Raw genomic sequence first — 21,735 nt, forward strand, 5'->3', positions numbered from 1 at the left:
TTATAGTTGTAAAATATATATAAAGGTTAGTAAAGCCTTAACTTAAACCTTAATTTCAATGTATATGTTGTGTTCCTTATCAATTTAATTTGGCATTCTTTTCTGTTTAATGTCGTGATCAAATTACAGCTACTTCTTTCACCTCATGCATAAGACCTGCTTGGGTGTCCATCTTTCCTTTAGGAAGGATCCCTTTTCTGTGGCTTTTCTTGAGGTTTCCTTTCAGTTTTTTTCCTGTCAAAGTTGTTTGTGGCTATTTGTTATTATGTAATGTTCCTCTCAAATTCTCCAGTATTGCTAAAACCACCAAGGACATGACCACACAGCCGCTATAGCTCTGACAGAATGCGACTGTTTTAATGCAAAGAAACTTTGAGGCTTTGCCAGCAGTCAGTAATGTATGCATCAGTGTTGATGCTGATTTTGGCAAGAATAACGTAAAAATATGGACAAATTCACCGAAATATTGTTGAATAACTTAAACACATAGTTGTTGTCCTGTTATAATAAGTTAAACACAGCTGTGAATGTGGTTTTTAAGTCTTTTATTATAAAACCAAAAGGGCCTGTACATTACGCATAGTTTAATTGCCATTCTTGTATATAATATTATTCAATAAGACTTAAAATTGATACTCTTATTGATACAGCTCTAAATAAATATCATAAATACATATAAGATTGAGCCAAAGTGGCCCTTTCAATAGTTATATTCACAGAATACAGTCTGCAGAGCAGGTCAGGGGAGGTCAGTCAGCTCTTGGTTCGGGTGCGTGCGAGGATCAGGACTGCGCGTGGCAAGTATTTCAAGAAAGTAATTAACACTTTCCACCCTTTTAGTTAGAAAGGTCCATTAATGTTCTCGTCTTCCCCTCCTGCAGTGAAGTGGCAGAGACAGAGATGCATCTCCAGAGTGAAGTTGGATAAAGTTCAGACGATGCTTCCTGCCTTCCTGATGGACAGCCCATGTGGTCAGAAGATCCACACCTCTTCGGGCGACAGAGGAACATGAGCAGACAGGGCTTCAAGAAGTTAACAGAGGCTTCCAGCTCGGCCGCGTCATGCCAAGGGAATGGAGACAGCGCCGTTGGCTCGACTGCGGCTTCGAGTGTGGACGCTGGACTCTGTGAGCTCCTCCCCGTGGTCCTCTGACTTCTTGTCTGCGATGGTGGCCAGGAAACGCAGCGTGACCGAGTCCCACTCCTCTGGCAGCAGCAGCAGCAGGAAGCCCAGGCAGATGATGCAGGTGGCTGCCAGACGCACCACGCTGAAGATCACCTCATGTTTCAAAACATCTACGGCTGCAGCAGGTGAGAGAAAGACAGAGAGGAACAAAAGAGGGAGCAGGACAGGGAGGGAAGGTGGGGGAGAAAGAAAAACAAACTGAGATTAATTACATAAAGTAAGATAAACCACAGGACGCTGAGGCTGTAGCGGATGAGTGAAGCAAATACGGCTTATAATCAGCACAAGCGATCCACTTTATCCTCTTGTGTCTTTGCGGTCTTGAGCCCGGGGACAAGTTGCGGTAACCCACTGACCTTCATACAGTCCATGGTGGTTAAAGAAATAACTCGTCTGCAGGCATTTAGTGTCGCCTTGGCAACCTGATCCTCCCTCAGCGAGAGAAGAGTTTAGGCACATTGATGATTGGGTTTCCAGGACGAGAGAGGCAGACTTGCTGTGTAATCTGTTTGCTACAGTGGCCCTAAGTGCTGACCTCTCAAGAAAAAGCCACAGTGTGTGTGGTCATTTACTCACATTTTCACAAACATATTACTTTACTGCATAATAATCAAGGAATAACAATTAGTGGATTAGCGGTAATAGGTAAATCACATAATAAAACCATACCTGCATTGCCTGGCACACTGAGCAGTGTCCCTATGGAGATGAGGATTGGGTATGTCAGCACGACACCAACATGGACCAGGATGTTGAACACTGTAAAAGACATGAATGAGGTTAAGACAGCTGGAACAATTAGTCAAGTAATTGATTAAACGATTAAAAGATTTGGCCAAATTGGCAACAATAAATAATTGAAATGATTTTTCTCAGTAAAAAATTTGAAATGTTAGCCAGCTTCTTAAAGGTGAGTATTTCCTGGTATACAGCCGTGCCAGCAGCATGGCTCTATGGATGGCGAGGCCAGTCAGTGTATTATCTGTCCACCCCTTTAATGATGACTTAAAGGAGAAGTCAAGTATTTGGGCCTTATTTTTTTATAACAAAATTTAAGGTCTTAACGAGTTACAAGTATAAAAAGACTTGAAATTGCCCCAATAGACGGCCACAGCCAGCGGCCACAAAAGGAGCTACATTGCTGCAACTTTATACTTGAAGGCAACTGCACTGCATCAAAATATGTCCACTAACAGGGCTTGTTTTTGCCACTGACAGGCTCAGATTGTTATTCTAAACGTATGAAAGCCCACACTATGTTTTATGTGCTCCAACACAATAAATTTCTCTCTCCAACTCTGACTCACTTTTCCATCGTTGTCCTCCTGAAACAACTCTCCTGTACAATATAATAAGAATAACAATCTGAACTGTCAGAGGCAAAAACAAGTGCATTTATTGGATGTACTTCGATGGGAAACAGTTGCCTGCAAGGATTAGATTGCAGCCATTGAAGCCACATCGCAATCTGCTAAAGCAATTTCAAAACATTTATTATCAACAGTCACTTAGACCAAAATATGTTTAAGTTTTAGAAATACGTGAATAACCCCTGAAATATCTCTGCAACTGCTGGATAGATTGCCATAAAGTATTGTAGAGACATTCATGTTGCCCATTGGATGAAGCCAATTGACTTTAGGGATGCCATGAGCTTTCCTCTAGAGCCACCATGAGGTTTATGTTTGTTAAATTCACAATAAAAGTTTGAACAACTACTGGATGGATTGTCATGAAACTTGTTTTCTATAATTTATGAAATAGAATTTAAATTTCTAGGATTGTAAACTGAACTGAGTCTATAAAAAAACAAACCTTTTTAGACAAAACAAGAAATTAAATGTCAGCTTGGACTCTGAGTCAAAACTGCTTTGTTCGTGGGAATACAGGATCCTTATTCTTCATGTATAAGTATCAGTCTCTCACCCAGCCACAGTCCTGCCAGTCCGCACAAGTATCCCCAGGGCAGTGAAGACAGCGAGCCCCAGTGCTCTACCTTGGTGAAGTAGAGGATAAGGGGCACACAGGAGATGAAGATGAGGTTGAAGAAGCCCATGGTGGAGAGGAAGTGAGCCACTTCTCCGAGGTTGGCACTGCCCAGGAACATCTTAAACAGAACCTGGATGTGAAGGAGATCATTATTAACTCAGGCAATTAATAAAAGTAATAGAAATCAATGCAAAGAGAATCACACAAAGCTGTCATGGTGCACCTCGGTAGTATTACCTTATAGAGGGCTGACGTGGAGGCTGAGCCCACAGCCAACGCCACGCCCACAAAGGAATCACCATGGAATCCATCAGCATACGCCATCATGACAATACCAGTGATGGCCATTATGGCAGCCACAATCTGCAGATAGAGCCACCAGTGTTGTTAGGAATCTTCATAATTAAGCAAACAGTCATAAGTATTATTATTATTGTTGGGGTTTTCATACAGACCCGGACACCCATGAAGCGATCCTTGAGAACAATCCAGGACAGGAGAAAGACGAAGGCCTTGTGGCAACAGTAGAGGGCAGAGACATCAGTGGCGGTCAGCTTCTTCAAGGCCAGGAGGTACAGGTAGTTGGTCAGAGTCCACAGGATTGAGAAGGGTGCTGTCCTCTTTACAAAAAGCTTGAGAGTCATCCCATCCTCCCCAAAGAGCTTGCTGCACTCCCTGTTAGAGAAAACCCACAACAGGAAAGTCATGTCAGCCTCTCTTGAAACAGTTTTTTCTTTGGTCACGCTCTTGCTGTCAAGAGGACCATTAAAACGTTGGTTGCTTAGTTCCCTTGTTCCTCATGGACAGTCTGGTGAATTAAAATGTGTTCCAGTTGAGTGCAAGAGATGCAAAATGGTACCCTGCTTACTGCAAAAAGACTACCTAGGCAATCGTAAAGACAAGACTTTTTTTTTTTGCTAAAAATTAGCACAACAACAGATTTTGAATTTTAGAAATAATTTTGATCGCAGTTTACCTGAATTTCTGTATGGGCGTCTGCTTCTCCCGTGTGATAACCAAATGTCCGGAGTAGTAGATGGGGAAGAAGAGCATGGTCCAGTTGCTGCTGAACCAGGAGATGAAGAAAGGACAAGAGAACGACTGGAAGGTCAGCTTAACCACCTGAGTGGTGCCCACCCAGGAGGAGGAGACACAGAGCACCATCAGCAGACCACCCAGCACCTTCAGAGCTGTGTTGGTACATGTCTGCAAGGATTGGCTCTCTTCGCTGGTCTCGCTGCCGGGTGTCTCTGCGTGAGACTCTGAACCGTCCTCTCCTGATGGGAGACATAAAAGTATCAAATCAGTAATAACACAGAATGCATTGCAGGGTCTCTTCATTTGGGCTCTACTTCCTGTTTAAAGGCCAATAAGAACAGAAAGCCGTGGTTAAACTTTTGGCAACTACTGGATGGGTTGTCAGACAATTTAAAGATATTCGGACAGATGTCATCTGGCTGTATTCAGGTCAGGCCAACTGTTTATCTAATATGGGGTGGGTTTAAGTGTAGTTGAAGTACTTCATGAACATCCAAGATGTGGAACGTTCCACTGAATCCACTTTTGTGTCAGTATTAAATAAACTCTGCAGTTCACGTTACGAATTGAATTAGAGGTCATTTGAATTGGATGATGGCACTAGCTACATAGTAAAACCAATTTCGTTTGTCTGATTGGCTGCAGTGTCCAGAGGCATTTTGGCCTTGCCTAATGATGCCGATATCACCACTTGGAAATGCAGACCAATCCGCACATCCCAGGCAAATGGATACCCATGAAGTTGAGCGAATGAAGCCTACTGGCGGTATCACCTGCCTTCTCCTGTCGTGCCACCATGAGGTTCACAATTGTGGTGGTGAGTGAAACATCTCAATATGACAACATTTCTATGAATTCTTCTAACTTTCATTATCCTGTAATTTTCCATCGAGTGCCATTGTTAGTGTTATTTGACTGGCTTCACCTTTGCGCTCACCCTTTGCTGTGTTTTGTGCTAATTATCAGCTGTTAGCCTGATAACATGCAAATCTAGCTGGTGAGCATATAAAATATTGTATCTGTTAACATTAGTTTGTTAAGCATAGTTAATGTTAGCACAGTCAATGTTAACATAGTCAAAGGTTAGCATGATCACACTGTGTTAGCATGGTTGCAGTAACTATACTAACATGTTAATCGAAGCTGGTCAGCCTGATTTTGACCTTGTAAGCATGTTAGCATGATCAAATGTTAGCATGGTCGGTGCTGGTTTAGCTCAGTTGGTAGAGCAGGTGCCCCATGTACAGAGGCTACAGTCCTCGACGCACTGATCGCAGGTTTGAGTCCGGGTCTGTTGGTCATTTGGTGCATGTCATCGCCCACTCTCCACTCCCCACATTTCCTATCTCTCTTCAGCTATCCTATGCTAAGGCCGTGAGTATGGTAAACATTGTATCTGATCAGTGTTAGCATAATCACACCATGTTAGCATGGTTGCAGTGAGTATGCTATCATGCTTATCTAAGTTGCCGAACATGGTTAACATTTTATCTGATTAACATAAGCTTGTAAGATAGTCACTGTTAGCATAGTCAAATGTTAGCATTGTTACACCATGTTATTATGATCACAGTCACTAAGTTACTATGCCAGTCTAAGATGGTGAGCAAAGTAAACCTTTTCACATGCTTAATATTAGCCTGTTAGCATAATCATTAGCATGCCAAAGTTAGCATTTAGCCTTGTTCCTCAATTATTTGTACGAGCCAAACTGCATATTATTCATCATTTGCTCAGTATAACAAATCATACAGTAAGATGTACCCTGTGTCTACCTGGCTGGGTTTCAGCACAGAAGCTTTTACTGATCAATCGCCCTTAGTACCACCTCACTACCACAGTTTGCAAATCCTGCTGTTACGGCAATAATGCATTAGGCTTTGTCAAAAATGTGTTTGGTTAGCATTGTGGCTGTGCATGTCATAAATAGCTTTCAGCACGTACTGTACACCCATTGTAGTCAGGTGCGCACAGAAACCTGACGCCTAGAAAGCAAGAGTAAACCTAACCACATGACATTCCACAAGAAAGTCATGTCAACCTTGACAGCCACTGTTGTCTGTTAGCACAATCCTGCTTTGAAATGTGTCCTTTGAGATACATTGGAACATATAAAAACTGTATGGGGTAACTGGGAAATATTATCACCGGACAAATTATACACTGGAATATATGATAGCGAGAGAAGGAGGGGGAGAGAGGGGACTTATGTTTAATCTTATGCCAGTGGTGCATTCTGGATCTGGCCCTGTGCCTTAATGGACTGCGGTAGTAAAAGGCTTCTGGACCTGTACTGTGCTGTGTAATATGTGAAGTGCTGTGTGGGTGCGCATTTCCGGAGAGAGCTCAGATCCGTTCTTTTACTTTCAACAGTGCGATCAATTTACACCAGGGCAGGAATAAAAGATGACATGTGCTGGATGTTTGCTACCTCAGCACGTGAGGCTCTGCTGTTTCCACCATGGCTACTGACACTAGAGCCCTGAAAGCACTTGAACCCGTAGTATCTCCCCTCTACAGTAGCAGGGCATCTCAGGGGTGCTCATTATTGCTTCTGATCTGTGCTCTTTTGTTTGTCTGCTACGAGACCTCACCAGGAAGTCTAACAACGGAAGTACAAGTAGCGTCACTGACAGGTCTAATGAAAGAGGATTGTACCTACAAGTGCTGTCTTTCATCCAACAGAAACCGGTGACAACGCCTGTGCTGCACTTTGATTAATTAACCAATGTGTGCTAAGAATATAAGTTGTCTGTATCGCTGCCACCAAACTTCTCAGACAAATGAGGAGGGCCACTTCTTTCATCAAGAAAAGAGCTCAACAGTCTCGCCAAACTCACTTTATAAGCCTTATGAATGCGTGAGATCACTATTGGCACCCAGTAAGAGTATTAAAGCTAAGTGACGGCTGTAGGAGAAATATAAAGTCACAGATAAGAGTCACATCAGTATTCAGATCCTCAAATAAGTAATAGTACCAACACAACCATCGTTAATGATGTAAAAGCACAGCAGTATTATCAGCTAAATGTACTTAAAACATCAAAAGTAAAAGTACTTGGCCCCCTCTGACAGTTATGTTATCATATTTGACATTAGATGTGTAATTTGGATGTATCAGTGCATATGTAGCATTTAGCTCTCGTGTCTGATCCTATGGGAGCTTGTTAAACAACTTTATACACAAGGCAGTTTAATCCTGTGGTTCCAAGCGGGTGAATAAGAAATCTTAAGGATTATAGCATTAATGAAGGTGGAGAGAGAAAAAACTCCGGCTACAATGATTTGTTCTCATATTTTGGACTTTTCCTTATTAAAAATATTAGAAATATTCTACGTCTTTGGCTCTCAAGTTATTTAAATAAAAACATTTTCGAATAAAAGTAGAACATTTTTTTTATGTAGAAATCTTAAACTTATAAGTAACCAGAAAACTTTATCAGCCTGAGAAATGTACTAGATTAAGAAAAACAATATTTCCCTCACAAATGTATTTGAGTAAATATATAAAGGAGCACCTTAAAACTGTACAAAAGTGCAGTACTCGAGTATTTACTTCCCAACATTGCACCAGTGCAGCGCTGGCCTTAAGTCCATCCACACTGCAGAGCTGTAATGTTTCCCCTACAGCGCAGAAAACCTTTAAATTAAAACTAAAACATCTCTAGCTTTCAAACAGTGTACCACTGATGATACGCCCGCATTAATCAAGTCAAACTTGGTTCTTTTTTCAGCTCAAACTTTCATCTGAAGAAACTTTCTCTAAAAACGTTTCATCTTACAGTGCGTCCCAGCAGGGAGCAGATCTACAGTATGAAGTGAAAGCAAATTGTTCAACATCGATACACTCTCTTTTCTCCACGATCACCCAGGGATTCGGTCTAATTACGTTCTGTCACAGCGAGGATTCCTAATCACCCTAATGAGCTCAGTGCTAGCTGACTGGAAAACTGAGATCACATATTTCTCCTCACCCAGCGAGCAGGATGGTTCGTGTTTCATAGCACCAACAAAAACCTAAAGCTTTTAGCGCTGGATACGGGCTTTTCTGTCCTCAGGTAAAAGCCACTACAGGCTGATCCGGTGCCAAGATGCAGTAATATTATAACTCTACTATTCCCCTGTCTCATAAAAGCAGCTCTCGTGGCCAGGATTGTATTCTCATAACAGACAGTATTATTGCTGACTAATATTGCTGCTTAAAAGTTGCAAAGGACACAATAATCCCGGAAAAACACAGACTGTACGCACAGTGTTGCAGTGAAATACGTCACTAATGTAAAGAAGGGACTATTTAAGGTTGATTTCAGGCAGAGTCGTCGTCTTAAAGTATGCAAACATATTAATCAAGCACCAGGTGACACAATGTCAAGATATGGACTCTTCACAAAATCAAAACACCAAGAACAGCCTTTAAATATCGACTCAAATTATGTGATTGAAATTATAATTGAGACAAGTTCCCGTTCACCTCTAGCCTACAAAGGTCCCGCTCATTTATTCTAGTATTATTTCAAAGCATTAGCATCACGCCAACTCATTAAATAAATCACAGTGCTGCACAGGATCATTCCCGAGCTGATCCTCTGCGTGACGCAGTTTTCCTGCTCGAACCCCACATTTCAATCCATCCTGTGTTTTATCCTCAACTCTGACGCTGCATGCCGGTGACACTGATGGACGGACGCCTTCTGAAGCCAATGTGAAGAGCACACATGTCTGCACTGTCAGGCGGGCTTTCTACAGGCCAAACATTTAGATGATTAGCGGCAACGCTCATGCAAAGTAAAAGGTGGAGGGGTTTAGGTGAAGTTCAAGGCATTTAGCGAATAGTTGGCGGTTCAGTGCAATGAATGAACGACAGGACAACCAACGGATGTGGGACTATTTGTTGCTTTTTTTCCCATCATTGCCTTGCCACAAATATATGCTGCTGCGACAGCTTCACCTACTTTCAACACATTTAGCCTTAACTCTGCCAGCAGGAAACTGAAATTATAGAGATGTATATTTTACACCATCCATAGAAAAACTCTCAAAAAGAGCAGTAGCTGGTCTGGAATATTAGATTTTTCTCCTTTTGAAACTTGCGTGTAAGCGATGGCTCATGGGAAATATCTTGCCAACTCCTATTAAAGCTGTCCCATAAATAGATAAAAGTACTGCAAAGTTGTAAGCAGCTAATCTGAGCTAATGCTGCCAATAACTCGGCTCCTGCTAACATGTAAAGACAAAATACACACACACGGCGTCTCGGGCCTCTCTGCGTCTCTCAGTTTACCTTCAGAGATGGGGCAGGTCAGGACCTGAGTGCTGTAGGAGCTGAGAGGAGCTACTCGCGCTGAGTGCTTCTTCATCCTCCACTGAAGGCACAACACACTGTCCTTCCCTGGGAAGTGTGTGTATGTGTGTGTGTGAGTGTGTAAGTGCTGCACGCTCAGCAGCTCCTCCTGCTCGCTCCGTCCATCCTCCTGACTCCTCCGCTTCTCCTTCAGGCTCTTGATTGCCCCCCTCCTCCTCCTCCTCCTCCTATCAGATCTCTGTCAACTCTTCTCCTCTTCCAGCACTCCAGTCCTGCCTCTCCGTTCCTCTCCTGCCCCGCGCTGCTCCTGCTGCTGCTGCTGCCGGATCCGGATGGTGACACAGCTCAGTGGAAATATCTCAGAGAGAGTGAAGTGGAGTGGAGACTCTACTGTTGCACTGTCATGCCGTGATCCGGAGCTGCCACTGTCTCCAAGGGAGACTGAACTTCAAGTGTGTGTGGCATGGTGCAATCACTCCCCTCATCTCTCTCTGTCCTCCCCCTCCTCCTCTCCTCTCCTCTCTCTGTCTCTGTCGCTTCTCCCCTCCTCTTCTTTTGCTCCACAAATCAGCAGCTTTGTTTGGAAGGTAACCAAGCAGCCCGGGCTAATTATGCTGCGTTAGCTTGTCCCCCCTCCTTTTCTCCGTCCTCCTCTCTCTCTCCTGTCTACCTGACCGGGCTCCTCTCACTCCATCCATCCCCGTCTCTCTCTATCTACTCTCGTCCTCTGGCTTCCGATGACTGTCTCTCTCTTCCTGGCACATCTCCTGCTCTTCACTACTCCTTGAGAGTCGGATTATTGTAGAGCTCTCTTCTGTCGCTTTCACCACTGCAACATTTATCAATTGAGCTGTGACACAAACACTTGAGAGTCTTACATGTTTGGTTCAATCTTAAAAAATGGCAAAAATGAAACTGTGTGACACTTAACAGCACAACTCTTCCACATTTCAGAGGAAACTGTGCCTCTGTTGATCTCAACAAGTCCATCTGATGCACGGAGTGGGAATAATGCACATCAAACGTCTTGGATTATATAACTTAGTAAAACTGGCTAACAGTAGCTAAACCGAGTAGCATTTGAATCAACATTAAAGGGGGATATTGTGCTAATTTCAAGCTTCATATTTCACTCTGTCATACCTGTGGAGTAGCTTAGCATCATTTACAGTAAAAAAAACTCCTCATTTTCTCACACTGGTGCTCTGTGCAGGCCCTCATTCAGCCTCTGCCTAAAACGATCCAGTCAGCTCTGTCCCTTTAAGAAACCCCCCGACCCTACAAGTCCGCTTTCTTCTGATTGGCCAGCTCTCTGAAGCCTGCTGACACTGCACTTTGTGACATCACAAAATGCAGCGTGCAGAAAAAACTGCGTGAAACCTGGCGTTCACAGCAGCCTGCAGACTGAGCTGAGAAGCCTGGATATTACTCCAACACACTTTCACCTACAGATTTGAAACTTCACCCACGTTTAGTCTGGACATCCAACATTGTAACATTATATAAATGTCACAGTATAACACCCCCTCTTTAAAGTACTGCTTACTATATTAATAACTTTGAATTTTAATGTTGATTTTGGGGAGTTGCAGCTCGAGTGAAGAGGTCCTGCAGGAGACACGTCAAACTCACCGGGGTTCAGGTAGGCCTGCATTCATTCTTGGGTGTTGGAAACCTTTTGACTAGGAAATAACTCCTAAAGCCACAAGTCTATGTTTTAATGAATTCCCCTAGATGTAACAACAAATCATTCCTCCAGTAGGTAACAAAAACAAATGTTAGATCTTGAGGAAAAAGCTCAGCTTTATGAGGGACACGGTAAAAAATCTGAGCTGCACCAGGATTCTATTTAGAGACCAAAAATCCCTTTTTAATAAACACACACACAAATATAAATTCAGTTAAAAATGCCTCAAAAATACAACATAAGTTTGTCCTGCTTGGTGGGAAAGCTGGTGCATCAGACAGCCTTGGCATGAGCTGTCATTATGTCGGTGGGACCAACAGGGCCTTTGATTGGCAGCGCTAGTTAGCTGATAGCCACACCGGCAGCTGTAAACATGGACGATGCCAATCAGCTAATGCAGAGACATGTTCAGGGCTCGACCTGAACAAGGGCTATGCGTCATTACTTTAGCCCATAACACTTACTGGAAGCACTTTTTACTGCTGCTTCACTTTAATCACAGTAAAAAATTCCACACAGGGCGTTTACAGTTAATGTAAGATTAAATATTTACATTGTAATGAAACTGATTGAATAAAGTTTCAATACTTTTTCCATCACTGTTGCAGAGTCAAGGGAAACCCTCTCATCAGCACCATGAGGAGGGTCAGCCTGGGCCGCGTGAGTTTCCATCTCCGGCCACTCTATCCCCCCGGCTGCGGTTCATCTACGTGAGGAATTAATGGAATAAAATATTGCTTGGGCTTTTACATCAACAACATATCAGTGTCTTGTTTATGCAGTGAGACACACGAGGCTCTGCAGCCTGAAATATAATCCTAAAATAACCTGTGCTTTGCTATGCTTACCCTCTCACTGTGAGATCAATACGAGGCAAGCCAGGAACACAACAAACACTGCTTTGAGATACCTGCATAAACATGCAATACAGTAAGTGCAGGGGTGATTTTTCTTTGTAAAACACCAAATTTAGGCGGTTTCGCAGCCCTGTTTGCTCCAGCATCTCAGTCATTATATCAGTATCACTCCCTCACTGTCTGTCTCTACTCTCCTGTGCTGATTAGCTAAGGCTCTGGCACGCCTACAGACAGCATCGCAGATCAGAGCACTTCTCTGTGCATTCTTCAGGCTGAGAGAGTCAGCACAGTTATTGTTGGCCGTTTGTTGCAATAGAAGAGATGGAGGGCCACGTTCCAGTAACACCACGGTAATACGTTTGTTTGAACGCAATATCGAGGAGATGCTTTGAAAAGGAAACACTCTGTTATGATTTTTTTTGTTAGGACTGTCGAAGCACTCTTATTTCCCATGATTCCCCAGTGGGACAGAAAGGCTGCAACACTAATGCAAATGCCTGAATGACGCTGGGAGGACGAGGCTTTATTCAAATGTTTGTGCGTTAAGTGTGTGATGCAAGCACGGCTGAAACAAGGTGTAAGCAGGGGATGAGCTGGGGGGTGGTGGTGGTGGTGGGGGGGGTGTATGGATCCCCCTGAGATGAGGAGGGTTAAACTTAAAAATAGCTCTGCTGATGAGTGGAGCCAACAGCTAGACAGGGAGGGGAGAGAGAAAGCGTCCAGTAAGCAGAGCCCAGGATGCTAATCGCTATCAGATTAAGAGGAAAACCTGGAGCCGGGGCGCTACAGGAGGCCGCAGTTCAATTTCAAATATTAGCTCAAGGACTTAAAGTGATTGTTCCTTTCTATATCCTTTATATATATATTCTTTCTTCTGTAGGTGAAGCTATCTTTAGCTTAGCATGTTACAGACAGTCAGATTTATATCAGATTTCTGTCTCTTCTGGCAGCATCAGCATCCTGAATTCAGCAGCACCACAAACTACAGCTTCAAACTAACCCTTATTTTGAAACAGTGCCTCTCAACACCATACATCATGACGCTCTATAATCCAGGAAGCTGAGTGTATATAACACAATGGTAATATTCCATCCCACATCAAAGCACCAAATAGTGCAACATCCTGTCTCTTCACCTCCATAGCAACAGACGGTCGCGGGTACACTGACGCACTCAGCTGATTCAGGCTCTTTTGTCATTTAGATGAACCAAAGCTCCTCAGTTTTTCTGGTGCAGGCTCCTTTGTGTTTGGCCCCTCTCTGTTACTCATCACATCTCAGTGAGGACCAGGAGCAATAGAAGGAGGAGAGGTGAGAGACTGAGACGTGTGCGACATCTGCAGCTTATTTTAGCTCTGAAATATGGCCCATGAATCAACTTCTGTCTGTTAGACGTGTCCCCATATCATCCACGTCACTCCGTGTGGTTAGAATATTTGAGGACGAGGACACCTAGTGGTGATGGATTGCATTACAGGTGCATACGAGGCACATGATGATGGATGTACCTAAATAAGATATGCACCAAACCTTTCACCAGCCATGTCTTATTATGTAAACACTTATGTAAACACAAGCAAAAGGGAATTACGTATTATTTGTGTTTTTTAAAGCACTGAAAAGATGCTTTTTTTAAACTCCGCACCGATGGCTCTTCCAGAAACAATGTTAGAGAATTCACTGACATCGCTGTGGACAGTTTTCAGAGGGGTCTACTTCTTCTGTGTGGAGGATTTTCAGTGTAAGGGAAGTTATATGGAAAGAGCAAAGCCTGATCAGCCTGTTAGGGCCTCAGGACGTCAGGTCTTTCCAAGTAATGGTGCGCGATTCTTCCATATAGAGGATACAGAACCGTTGACCTGATGTACTCATGTCACTGTGCTACTGTTAATATGTTGTAGTGCTGTATGTGAGGTGAATAAATACCCATGCTGGCCCTACAATTTGCTGTTGGGCCTCATGGTGTGTATTTCACGAAATTTCGCGGCAGCTGTGGCTCGTTGGTAGAGTCGGCCGTCTCTCAATTGCAAGGTTGGGGGTTCGATCCCTGACTGCTACAGTCTACATGTCGAAGTGTCCTTGGGCAAGACACTGAACCCCACATTGCTCCTGAAGGCATAGCCATCGGTGTGTGAATGCATAGATCCTGATTGGAGATTGGCACTTCGGTCATTGCCATCAGTGTGTGAATGTGACATGTGGTGTAAAAGCACGTTGCGTGGTTAGAAGTCTAGAAAAGCGCTATAGAAGTACAATGCATTTATTTGTGTATGTGTACCCAGTCACATGACTGTACTGTAGAGTGTAGGCAAAGAAGTTCTCCTATACTGGAAAGCTAACTGGCCCAATCTGTGTCAGTTTGTGGTAGCTTGATTTAACACGACTTTATTTTGATAAAACTGTTAAGGTAAAAATGCAGGAAATTTTCGAAGATGATGCTGTACTTTAATTTAGGTTTAAATACCAAAGATAACTACTCATCAAATACAAGATGTTTCTTACGTCCTTCTCCATCCATCCATCCATTATCTTGACGGCTTATCCTGTTCAGGGTCGCAGGTGAGCTGGAGCCTATCCCAGCTGTCATTGGGCGAGAGGCGGGGTACACCCTGGATTGGTCGCCCGTCAATCACAAGGCTGACACGTAGAGACAGGTAAACATCCACGCTCACACTCACACCAGTGGGCATTATAGAGTGAACCTACCGAGCATGTCTTTGGACTGCGGGAGGAAGTACCCAGAGGGAACCCACACATGCACGGGGAGAACATGCAAAACTCCAGACAGAAAGGCCCCCTACGTGCGAACCAGGGTTCGTACCAGGAACCGCAGACAACAGCACTCTTCCATCTTCAAATCACATTTTAATTTTACAAATTGAGCACCATAAATATAACTCCTCTTATCGTCATTTTCTGTTGATTTGCAGTAGCAGCAGAAACCTCGGGGACATGGGAACACACTCTCTGAACAGCCTGATAACACTACAGGTAAATGGATACATTTTGACTTCTGCGGACACAATAAGCTATAGTAAGAAAATGTGTATGTAGTCTTTTCAAGCTTATCTAATCAGCGATACAAGATAGTAATAATAAGACTAGTATATTTTCAATCACTCCATTGTTGTTGTGGAGTTAACAGACCACAAGAGGGCAGCGTGAGGCTTCTGATAAGACCGTTGATACACTCAGCATGATGGAGAGGCCATTACAAACCTCTCACACGGTGTGCCCTTCTGTGATGTAATTCTTATATTGGATTACATAAAACTTTTCACAGGACAAACATCTCAGCCGTGAAGTGAACAGCTTGGGCCAGCCAAAATATTTAGTCCTCCTACACTCGCTTTAACATTTGACCAGCAGCACAGCCGCATGAGTACAGGTCAGAGGTTCTCTGCCTCCTTTAAAGGAATATTGTAGCCATTACTTGCAGGGTGGTTTTTGCTCATTCCCAGGAGCCATGTGAGTCTCGCAGCACTCCAGTAGTCATTCAGGCAAAGCTCGTATCCCATTCGATGCGAGGCTGGTTATAAATAGCACTGAGTGTGCAGGCATGGGAACGGGACGGTCCAAAATAAGTGCATGCACATACAGAATGTTTGAGGGGGGAAAGTGAGTTTAACCTGCTGTTCACACCGCACAGAGGTGGTTTCAAAAATACAAAGCGCATAAACAATCACTACAAGCAGGAATAGACTAACAGTCATGTCTGCTTTCTTTGTATAGCAGTCTAACGCTCTCTATAAAAACACACCGCCGTGAGATAAACCTTTACTCAAATTTCCTCCATAGTTTCCTCTGAATGTTTGTGTGCTGTCGTCCTGCTGTGATGCCCGCGGTGGAAAACACAGGAGCATTGCTGAGAGGAACTGCCACTACAAGTCCCTGTCACTTCTCCTTCAGCGTACCTATTTACCCGGCGGGGAGCGTGCCAGCGCCACAGACCTGCCTTTTTCTACATTATACAGCAAATGATTGTGATAGTTTTCAGCGAACATGCTGAGGAGGCATTTACTGCACTCGCCATTGTTATCTGCTCCAGCAGGAGCCGAGTGGGAGCTGTAAGAAAATGTGTTTGTTCTGCTGATTTAGAGTCCGTTTCTTTTCTCCTGAGGTGTGCTGTTAGAGAACCAGCAGCTCCTCACACTTGTGTTTGGTATTTTAGAATCACAGGTCTTTGTGGAAACTTTGCATCTTTTAGTTGTTGTTTCACAAGAGTCATACCAGCTAAAGCCTAAAAGCTTTGCATGTCAAAGAATGTTTTTACACTTGAATACCACAGTGACAATAAGATTAAAGGAGATTAAACACAGGGACGGTTCAGTGTTTGTTCTGGCTGAATATATTGGAATCTGCCTCAGCAGGAGCGTGTCCAGACTCTTTTGACTGGGATGGCCCAACTGAGGCACCAACTTATACAAGGGGGGCATGAAGTGTGCACACACGTCTAAACATCCTGTATCTACCACTTCTGTCTCTACTTATCTTATCTACTTTAACTACGAGTATTAAGGTATCATGCAGATGTTACATACCTGTGATTTTTAACTAAAGTACCGACAAAGATGTGCAACATTGAAAGCCACAAAGCCACTAGTAGCCTGTTGCAACACAGACAAATATGTTGGTTTGAACTTATATTCTGCCTCCAACCAGGCAGACAGGTTACCATTGTTTAATATTATGGGGTAGCCATTCAGAATTCAGGGGGCCCATGCCACCCCAGGCCACAACCGTGGTCACGCCCCTGTTTCAAATGGTAAATGGACTGTACTTATACAGCACTTTTCAAGTCTTGCAACCAATCAAAGTGCTTTTACACTACATGTCACATTCGCCCATTCACACACTGATGGCAGAGGCTGCTACACAAAGTGCCCAACTGTCAATCAGAACACTTCGACATGTAGACTGAGGGAGCTTTGGATCCAACCGCCAACCTTCTGTCGCGGGGAGCTGGAGCCTATCCCGGTTGTCAGTGAGCGAGAGGCGGGGTACACCCTGGACTGTTCACCTGTCAATCACAGGGCTGAAACACACCTTTTACGCTCATATTCAGACCTACGGTTGATTTCAGAATCACCAAAGAACCTGACGGGCATGTCTTTGGACTGTGGGAGGAGGCAGGAGTACCCGGAGATAACCCACGCATGCACAGGGAGAACATGCAAACTCTACACAGAAAGGCCCCCTACAACCAAATCAGGATTCGTACCAGGACCCTTCTGGCTGTGAGCAGCTTCAGTTTAACTTATTCCTTATTTGTAATAATAAAGCACCCTTATCTGCACCTCCTTACAGACTCCCCTGTGTACTCGATTTAGAGGCAAACACTTTAAACATCAACATTATAAAAAATGTTAGTCTGCAGGAAGAACTCAACTGGTGGTCTGTATTCATTAAAACTTCTGCCTGCTTATTAACACTCACACCCATCTGAGTTTACTGAACATGTAAGCAAAGCAGTTCACACAACAAAAGGAAAACTTGCACCTTTCTTGTTTAGAGTGGCTTTTATCATCACGACACATGATATCATAACCGTTCTGTGTGCTTTACAGCCCAAACCAAATGTAGTCCAAAATCCCCCTCTGAGGCATCTTCCAACACAACACAGATGGCAAGTGGCAATAATAAGCTGGCATCGAAATCTTACTAAATATATCATTACCCCATAGGCTTGGCATGATGAGCCCACTGTTCTATTTATGTGCTCCTTTGTCCAACTCTCTATGGAAAATCAACAGATTGCGGGACACGTGATTCAAAGTTTGGAAAAGTGTAAACAAAACACAACAAATGAATGAAATGAATGAGCAAGTAACCTTTCACAATCTTGTTGCTAAGAAGAAATGAGTAAGGATTTGTTGTGCATACGAGCAGTGCGGTCAGACTCCCTCGCAGTGACAGCACCAGCACCAGCATGTTTAATAGCTGTGCAAGCAAGAAATATGGTGACAAGTACGCTGCCCTGAGGAATACCTTCTGTTGACTCTGGCATGCACAATAATCAGTTGATGGATAGACGCAGAAACGCAGGGCTACAGATGGCATATTTCATCAGAGAAATGGGAAATGGCTCGCAAATCAAATAACCGCTCCACCCGCTGACACTCGGCTTTATAGGCGTGCTACGGATGTTATTACAACCCACACCTGCTCCTTATACCTGAAATCTCATCACAGACGACACCCCATCTTTTACACTCGAGTTACAGCGAACAGAAAGCAAGGAGACGGGACAGACTGAGGCCTGCTTGCAGGGGACCAGAGCTACAAATAACAATATCTGCTCCATTATCTTGTGCTGCATTTAAAGTTTGTTTAGTCTGAGGAACAGTCGAAACACCAAAGATAGTCAGTTTAATATCACATATATCACAGAAAAAGCAGATCTCAACATTTGAGAAACGGGAGCCAATGATTTTCTTTTGCCATTTTTGCTTGAAAGTATGAATCAGTTATTTAAAAGAGTTGGAGATGTGGAGATGTCTTTTTTTTAAATGATTGTCTTAAAAGATCAGCCATTCAGGACAATGCTGAAATTTTCAGTCCATCTTGCAGTTCAGTCTTCCGTCTCCCAGTTAAACTTTAGAAAAAAAATCAATGAACTATGATGAATTCTGTGTCAGCAGGCTTACCATTTAAAGATTGATTCATACTATCTCAGTTTGTGATGGTGTCTTCAATTGGCCTCTTCATTAGCTGTTTGCCTCTGTACAAAATGTTGGTTTCCATTAAGTGTTAGAATCCAAAACATCAAACATATTCACTTTTCTATCATACATATCAAAGCTAGTGTAGGCAGGCAACTCGAGCTGCAATGATTTCACACTTGACATGCATCATTCTCCACAATCACCTGACAAACACTCGAAACGCTTGAAGATTTTCATTTAAATAAATGTCTTTTAAGTCACTATCTATTGCCGAATGAGGTAACACAATGGTGATTGAGCCTATGGCCCACTGATGAAAGCCTTTGCATTTGCAGTATTACAGACTGGGTGTCTGGTGCAAGTTTCGCAGAACAAATCTCAAGCGGCGCCCAGTTAGTGACACGTTTTCCATCACACAGCAGTGGTTGGTCTGCCAGAGAGGGTAGGCGGAGCTAAGCGGCTGCTTTTCAGGTCTCTGCAAGTGTTGCGAGTAAACAGTAATCTACTATGGCTGAACAAACAAAGAAAAGATCGATGACTACAGATACAACTTCAAAAATAAGTGAAAATCCAAAGAAGAAGAAACAAATTCAACGCTTAGATGAAGGCAAACAGTCTAAAAAGGAAAGCGACCGTCAGCGAGGAAAATCAAGAGTTACAACCGGAGCCAACCGTGGACATCACACATGCAACACTGTCTGGATCGCCATAGGTGCCGTCAAAGAGAATGAAACTGAGATCTTCGAGATTAACACTTTAAGCTGCAAGATATCCAGCCTCTCTCTCTGCTCTGTCATTGCCTTCGCTACCCTGCACCAGTATTGCGCTTATACTTTCAGCCCCACCACCACCCCAGCATACACCTGCAGGGTTTAAAATATTATCTCCTTCCTAAATAAATCTGAGGTGTGATGAGGTCTGAGCCTAGATGCCAAACATCAGATATGTTCTGCTGCTGCAATAAGCATTTCACAAACGTGAGTTGTCTGACTGAGCTAACTGCTGAAGCACATTTAGGGTGTCTCTTCACATTCACAAAGTGTATCCTGCTATTCAATCTTCTAACTTCCAGCTGATATTTTTAACCTATGAAGAGCAATGAATTCTGGGTCAGTGAGCCTACGAAACCGATTCATACTATTTCAGTCTGTAGCTGTGTTTTCAAGTGTCCTCTACCGTTGTTAGATTAGCACTTAGCCTCAGTGCACAACCCCCATACATGTAATTCAAGGCTGTTTTAGACAAGTTAAACGACATTGGGTGTTAGGCACAAAGCTAAAATCCTAAACATGTCACGCAATGTTGCTGTGCTTTCAGAGGCCTTTCAGAGTGTCCTTCGTTAATCATGTTTTCTTTCACTAGATTAATCTAGACGAGCTGATATATTCCGAAGTGAAAATCCTGTGATTGCATTCAACTGACACGGCTGATTAACAGGAGGCACTTAATGAGAGACGAGCCACTTCCTGTTCCTCTGCCTCCATCTAAAAAATCCATGGAGGTGCTCTCAGTTCATCCGAAAGAGCCTCTTCTGGAACCGTTCCCGATTTCTCCCTGCGTACACACATTTCCTCTGAGACTTGAAACAAGTTTGTCACAGTAATGCATAATGTCACAGAGTATAAGGGTTGAGTAGTAGATTTGGGAAGGACGGTCGTAACATTTGGAGTGCATCTGTCCTCCAGACGTCATGAATTTGTACTCGAGCTTTTACGTAACGGCCAGAGGGAGATGCTCGGGAGCTTACGTGACAAGTCCAATTTCTTTAGGGTGATGTACTTGAACACAAACTCGTGATGTAGACCTGACCCTGGAGATTTATTCAAGAAAAGTGGCAGTTTTATAAAGAACCTTTACAAACCTTTTGAAATCCTGCTCTGCCCACCTTGTTTCATTACCATAAAGCCATTTATAAAATCACTCTAATTGGCTGCGTGCAGAGCATTTCACTGCCTGCTCTCTTTCTGCTCTTATAATCCCACTGACAATACTTGAACAGAGCCACATTTTAAAGATCAACCCAAAGAACAAAGTGCATCATCAGCTCCCTCCTCCAATCATAGCCGTTGTCTCTGTGTCAGCAGAACTCTATATTGCTCCACTTATCAAAACCACGGTGACAAATGGACATTATGGAGAACTGAGGCGCTGCTATACTGTGGAGATAGCTGGTGATATGCACATGCATCACAGGAAGAGCTGCTGTGTTTGTCATGTGGGGGGGGGCCTTGATGGTTGTAATTAAACATTTGGAATTCAATCTGAGGCCGCCATGTAAGTGATTGTTTGCAGAGTTCACCAACATGGGCGACATCAGGCCGACAGTTTAAACAGTTTACTTTGGAACTGAATGGCAGCATCATTTGTGCATGACACCTTGCTGTGTAATTACAGTCTCTCTGTCTCTCTCTCTCTGTTATGTTGTGTCCCAAGGAGAGATGTGCCAGAGCATCACACATCCCCCAGCTGATATTAGCGTTGATTGACACCATGCTGCTTCATAACAGCCTCAATTAAAACCCGTTTAGCAGATTTTGCAACAGTCTAATTTAAGAGGTAACTACTTTGCATGGACAGGAGATTCCTGCATGGTCTATCCCTGCGCACATCACTCATACTGCATGTTTCTGTGCAGCCTATCAGTACAAAATCTCTTGTTACACATCCTAACACTCTCATAAACATGTTGTCTCTTTAATTGACGCGTCACGCCTGCTACAAAGGTGTGAAATTGTCGCATCCACTCATGATCCAATCAGTACACTTTTCACTCACTTCTGTGACTGGAGTAGCCCGGGTTGTAGCCGTAGTATCCGGTGATCCTCAGGATCCGGTCCTCGATGTCGTGCACCCCGTTGGCCGTCACTTTGGGGCTGCTGTCCGTGAACACCGCGCAGCTGCCTCCGGTCGGCGTCGCCTTGCCCGGTAAGTGCGTGCTCTTCACGGGCTCGAGCCGGATGCAGGGCTGGTCTCCACTCTCCACAACACTCTCCGTGCTTGTCATTGTGGGTC

At 43.6% G+C, this 21,735-nt stretch overlaps 1 protein-coding gene across 1 annotated transcript; it reads right to left on the reverse strand.

The window, feature by feature from the left end:
* Positions 1-41: 41 nt before the first annotated feature.
* slc35f4 (solute carrier family 35 member F4) lies at positions 42-21,727 on the reverse strand. Its single transcript, XM_069662095.1, has 7 exons — positions 21,499-21,727; positions 4,151-4,451; positions 3,630-3,849; positions 3,412-3,537; positions 3,112-3,304; positions 1,855-1,944; positions 42-1,301 (listed from the first exon to the last, which is right to left on the reverse strand). The coding sequence occupies exons 1-7, from the start codon at positions 21,725-21,727 to the stop codon at positions 1,060-1,062; spliced, it is 1,401 nt and encodes a 466-aa protein (XP_069518196.1). The 3' UTR covers positions 42-1,059.
* Between the last annotated feature and the right edge of the window lie 8 nt (positions 21,728-21,735).

The sequence above is a fragment of the Semicossyphus pulcher genome, unplaced genomic scaffold (assembly GCF_022749685.1).
Source record: "Semicossyphus pulcher isolate SPU_LCO1_2020_fin unplaced genomic scaffold, fSemPul1.0.p SCAF_14, whole genome shotgun sequence".
Lineage (NCBI taxonomy): Eukaryota > Metazoa > Chordata > Actinopteri > Labriformes > Labridae > Semicossyphus > Semicossyphus pulcher.

Bases quoted from the DNA above. Each gene is read 5' to 3' on its own strand.
- slc35f4 (XM_069662095.1), bottom strand. From the start codon at position 21,727: ATGACAAGCACGGAGAGTGTTGTGGAGAGTGGAGACCAGCCCTGCATC. The intron at 3,850-4,150 runs GTAAACTGCGAT...TTTCTCTAACAG, and splicing joins ACGCCCATACAGAAATTCAG to GGAGTGCAGCAAGCTCTTTG. The intron at 3,538-3,629 runs GTCTGTATGAAA...CTCTATCTGCAG, and splicing joins ATCGCTTCATGGGTGTCCGG to ATTGTGGCTGCCATAATGGC.